This window comes from Hydra vulgaris, chromosome 02 (genome assembly GCF_038396675.1).
Source record: "Hydra vulgaris chromosome 02, alternate assembly HydraT2T_AEP".
Classification (NCBI taxonomy): domain Eukaryota; kingdom Metazoa; phylum Cnidaria; class Hydrozoa; order Anthoathecata; family Hydridae; genus Hydra; species Hydra vulgaris.
This window is the reverse complement of record NC_088921.1, coordinates 33,932,501-33,937,500: the sequence shown is the minus strand read 5'-3', so window position 1 is coordinate 33,937,500 and position 5,000 is coordinate 33,932,501. Positions and strand designations below refer to the sequence as shown.

Below are 5,000 nucleotides of genomic sequence, written 5' to 3'. Positions count from 1 at the left end.
TGCAATTAAAAAGAGCATAATTTTTTTTAATAATGGAGTGAGTAATATGAGTAATAATTTTTCAGATGCCAAGAAAGTACAAACGAGTGACAAGTTGGTTAAAGCCTGATGCTCATACAATAAAGGCTGCTGTGATGGCTGTCCAATCTGGCAGTTTATCACTACGAGCAGCTGCACAAGAGTATACAATTTTAAAATCAAGTTTACAGCGGAAAATAAAGGTTAATAAAGAAACTTTTTACAGTAACTTATACTTTGATGAACAACATAAATATATTTTTAATAAGACACAAGAAGATGAACTTTCAATATATCTTCATCAAGCATCTAATATGCATTATGGACTTGATGTTAGAGAAACAAAGCAACTTGCATATCAATATGCAATTAAAAATGACATTAAAATACTAGAAAACTGGAAAAAGAGTGAAACAGCTGGAACTGAATGGTTTTATTTATTCTTAAATCGTACAAAATAATTTATTCATACGCCAGAAGCTACCAGCCTCAGTCAAACAACTAGTTTCAATTGCACAAATGTAGATACTTTCTTCAAAAACCTTGACACTGTGCAGAAGCGCTATAGCTTTTCTGCTGATTGCATTTACAATATTGATGAAACAGGTCTGACAACTGTTCATAAGCCAGTGAAAGTGATTGCTGGTAAAGGAGTAAAGCAAGTAGGACAGGTAACTTCTGCTGAAAGGGGAACCCTAGTTACTATGGTGGGTTACATTAATGCCCTTAGAAATTTTATTCCTCCGTTTTTGATATTTCCTTGTGTCCGCTTTCGCAGCCATATGCTTAAAGGTGCACCAACAGGTACAAAAGGTGATGCTAATCCTAGTGGATGGATAAATACAGAAATTTTTTTGAAATGGTTTGATCATTTTGCGGAGTATGGACATCCTGGCAAGGATCATCCATTACTTTTAATAATGGACAACCACAAAACTCATATATCGATTGAACTTATGGATAAAGCTAAGGAAAGCAATGTTGTGCTCTTGACATTGCCACCCCATTGCAGCCACAAACTCCAACCACTTGACAGATCAGTATTTGGGCCATTAAAGAAATTTTACAATTCATGGTTAAAGGCACACCCAAATATTCCTATGACAATATATGACATTTCTGAAAATTTAGGAATAGCTTATACAAGAGCCTTTACTTCCCAAAACATTCAAAATGGTTTTAAAGCAGCTGGCATTTTCCCGTACAATCCATATGTTTTCAGTGATGTTGACTTTTTATGTTCTTATGTATCTGACTGACCAATTCCAGCAAATGACAATTCCGACAAACAAACAATCCCCACATCACTGTGTATTGTATCTGAAGTTATTAATGAAAAGAAACAGCAAATCAGCACTTCTGCCTACCATTGGACAGCAGAAGATATAAAGCCATTTCCAAAAGCGGGTGAAAAGGTGGAAAAGAGAAAAAGCGCAAAAAGAAAATGTTCTAGGTCTCTGGTATTGACTGACACACCAACAAGAAATGAACTAGTTCAAAGTTTATCAGAATGTAAAAGAAAAAAAAAAAGATAAAGAAAAAGAAAAAAAGTTACCCCCTCAGACATCAACATAATTTTGACTAAATTTAAACATCAAGCAACCTGTTGAACAAAGTTACAAATGCATTTAGAATGGTATTTTATTTTTGTTAAACATAAATAAATTTTGTGTATTGTTATGTTTTATAAGGAGTAGAATAAACAATAAAATAATGCTTAAAATTATTTGTTTTAAAATTATTGTTATTTGTACTTTATGTACCAATCTTATTTCTATGGCTTTGTTTTTATGGCTTTATTATTTGGTTTTTATCTTGGTTTGGTTTGGTTTAATTTAGTTTTAATTATTAGTTACTATTTAGTTTTCTTATTTATCAAAAAACACCTTTTTTTAAGTTAAATACAATAATATATGTTAAAAATACTTACAAAAACGTAATTCACTAATGTGAAACGTTCCAGTTTGTTTTTGTTTATCAAGTATTTCAGGAAGAACTACATCATGAGCATAAATTTTCATTTCATTTAGAAAGCATTTCATCACTGTCATTAGGTCTTCCGAAAAGCCCTTGGGTAGTTTTATTACAATGCCAGTTTTTAAAAACGTTATTTTAATGAGATTATCATTTTGTTCAGTTTCTTCAGAGGGTTGAGTGTTTGAACCTGTAGTAGAAGCTTGATTACTATTTTTAGAAGCAGCAGCAAAAGCTTGGTTGTTATTTTTAGAAGCAGCAGCAAAAGATTCATTGTTATTTTTAGAAGCAGAAGAAGAAATTTTGTTGCTAATTTTAGATGCATTAGAAGAAGCTTGCTTTTTTTTTTTTGCATTGTTAGTTTTTAATTTTTTTAAACGTTTTGCGTCTATTGTGTAAATAGTTCCTTTTTTATGAGAAAGCTTATTGAAATTAACTTTAACATTTGAAGCACCATTTTCATTTGCACAATTATTTAAAGCAGTTTGCATATCTGTTTCAATGTATACATGAAGACCTTTAGAAATAAAGTAAAATTTATTTATTAGCAAATAAAATATATGCAAACAGTTTATAAATAATATACAAATTATTAACAAAAAAAAGTCTGAAAATATACATATAAAAATGCAAAAAACAATATAGACACTTATACTAACATTATAGACCCAAATAAAGTATATTTAACAAGATTATTATAAAAATTCTAATAAATCTAATCTGATAATTATTTTCATTTTAGTTTGAAAACAAAATAAAAACTAAATTTTTAAAAAATGTATCAAAAATGTGCCTAATAAAAGCTCGACGCCTAAACTCAAGTAAAAAACAAACTGTTCATAACTCTAATATTATTCAAGTCTCTCTTGCAATCGAAATGGAACAAACCGCTGTTTTAAATCTCTGCAATCGCCATCAACTACAACAATTTAACGGAGTTTTTGCACGAGAAGACAGAACTCCGGCTCAGCAACAAGCGTTCAACGAAACTCGAGCTAGACTTAAAAAGAAAAACGAAGAGCTGAAAGATGCTGGGATTCTCGACCAACCGTTTCGGAATGTCATCCACAAAAGAACCGGTCAAATATGCTGTATTGATGTCACAATGTCAAACGAGCAAAAGAAATATGTGTTCGCCTCAGCAACTACAGCTCTCAACGAATATCGAAGAAGTAATACAGCAGCTACAACAAGCACCGCTCAAGAAAACTCGTCCACCTAAAAAAAAACACACTAAAATAACGACCAGCATCCCTGTAATAAATAAAAATAATCTATCTCCTGCAAATCTCCGCTTTTGGGGCAACAATCCATGCTCGCTAAATAAAAACAAACGCAACGAAGCCATAGCCCGTTTACACAACCTAGAAGTTAAAAATACTCCTCACATTTTATTCTTCACCGAAACTTGGTACAACGGAACAAGCGACACAGTTATACCAGGCTATCAAATTCATCGAAGAGATAGAGACGGAAGAGGAGGTGGCGTGGCCATTTATATACAAGAAGAGATAACTACATTAGAAACCAATTTTGCACAATTGAACTCAGACTCCATTGAACAAATGTGGCGCGTTATTAAGCTTGGCAACAACTCAATTCTTCTCGGATGTATATATCGTCCACACGACCTAAATGACGAAATTCTCAAAAACTGTATAGCATCTATCAAAGCTTCAAAAGCTGCCGCCCAAAGGTTAGAGTGTGATTTCATTATAATCTATGGGGACTTTAATTTTAGCAACACATTTTATGAGTATATTGAGATTGGCGGTGGCGTGACGACAACAGCGCACGTGCTAAATGAACGACCAGGAGACATGAAATTTCAAGATTGCTTAAACGAATGCCTACTCACACGATTGATCACCTTCAAAACATATCGTAGTAACAGATTTTCAGAGCTGAACAGTACTCTAGACCTAGTAATAACAGACAAACCAGATCTCTTGATAGAAATAAAAGAAGAAGACTCGTTCGGGGACACTCCAATGGGACAATCTCATGCTCTAATCACGGGTCGATTTGTTCTGAACGACAAGATAAAAGTACCACCAATCGTGCAGCGAAAGCGCTATATCTGGAGCAGAGCCAACTACGCTAATTTCTCGCTAAAATTAAGTTCAACAAATTGGAAAAGCTTATTCGAAAACTGCTCAGCTAACGAATGTTACAATCTATTCTTAGAAGTGTACGACGAACTAGCAACAGAACTCATTCCGTCGACTACCTTGCCCTTCAAGAAGAAACACGAACCATGGATAACAGACGAAGTTTTAAAAGCTATTAGAACAAAACAAGAACTTTGGAATAAATATATTGCCTCTGGTCGCCATACACATAGAGAGCTCAAAGACAAGCACAAAGAAGCATGCAGAAATGTAACCAAAACTTTGAGATTAGCAGTGTTAAAATATGAAGAGAACTTAGCTAATTTATATAAAAACGACCCTAAAAAGCTACACGCTCATATCAAAAACAAAACCAACTCAAAATATGTATTCAACTCCATAGAAACAATTGATGGAACAATTTCAACAGATCTTCAAATTATTTGCACAACCCTGAACAATTATTTCCAATCAGTATTTGTCAACGAGCAAGACGGACCTGTGCCGGAATTAGAACCCCGAACTGACAATAAATGTATATTAGACGAGAATATCTTTTCAATCAACGATATCCGTGCTCGACTCGCAAACCTAGACGAATCTAAATCTCTTGGTGTTGATAACGTTCACCCTCGTGTACTCAAACACTGCGCAGAAGCTTTCGCATTGCCACTAACATTAGTTTTCAAGAAATCTTTCTCAACCAGCACTATACCAGACCTGTGGAAAAAATCTAACGTCACGCCCATTTTCAAGAAAGGAAGCAAACTAAGAGCATCAAATTATAGACCAGTTTCTCTCACATCCATACCATGCAAAATATTCAAGAGTATATTACATGAAAAAATAATGCTACACTGTAACTTAAACGGTTTAATAAGCATAGCACAACACGGA

At 33.7% G+C, this 5,000-nt stretch overlaps 1 protein-coding gene across 2 annotated transcripts in view; it reads right to left on the bottom strand.

Annotated features, from left to right (window-relative positions):
* Window positions 1-5,000, bottom strand: part of LOC100199786 (uncharacterized) — a 147,189-nt gene that overhangs the window by 109,350 nt on the left and 32,839 nt on the right. For both annotated transcript variants that reach the window (XM_065790671.1, XM_065790672.1), the window contains one exon: window positions 1,949-2,509. In XM_065790671.1, coding sequence (XP_065646743.1) covers window positions 1,949-2,509 — 561 coding nt within the window. The remainder of the gene's footprint in view (window positions 1-1,948; window positions 2,510-5,000) is intronic.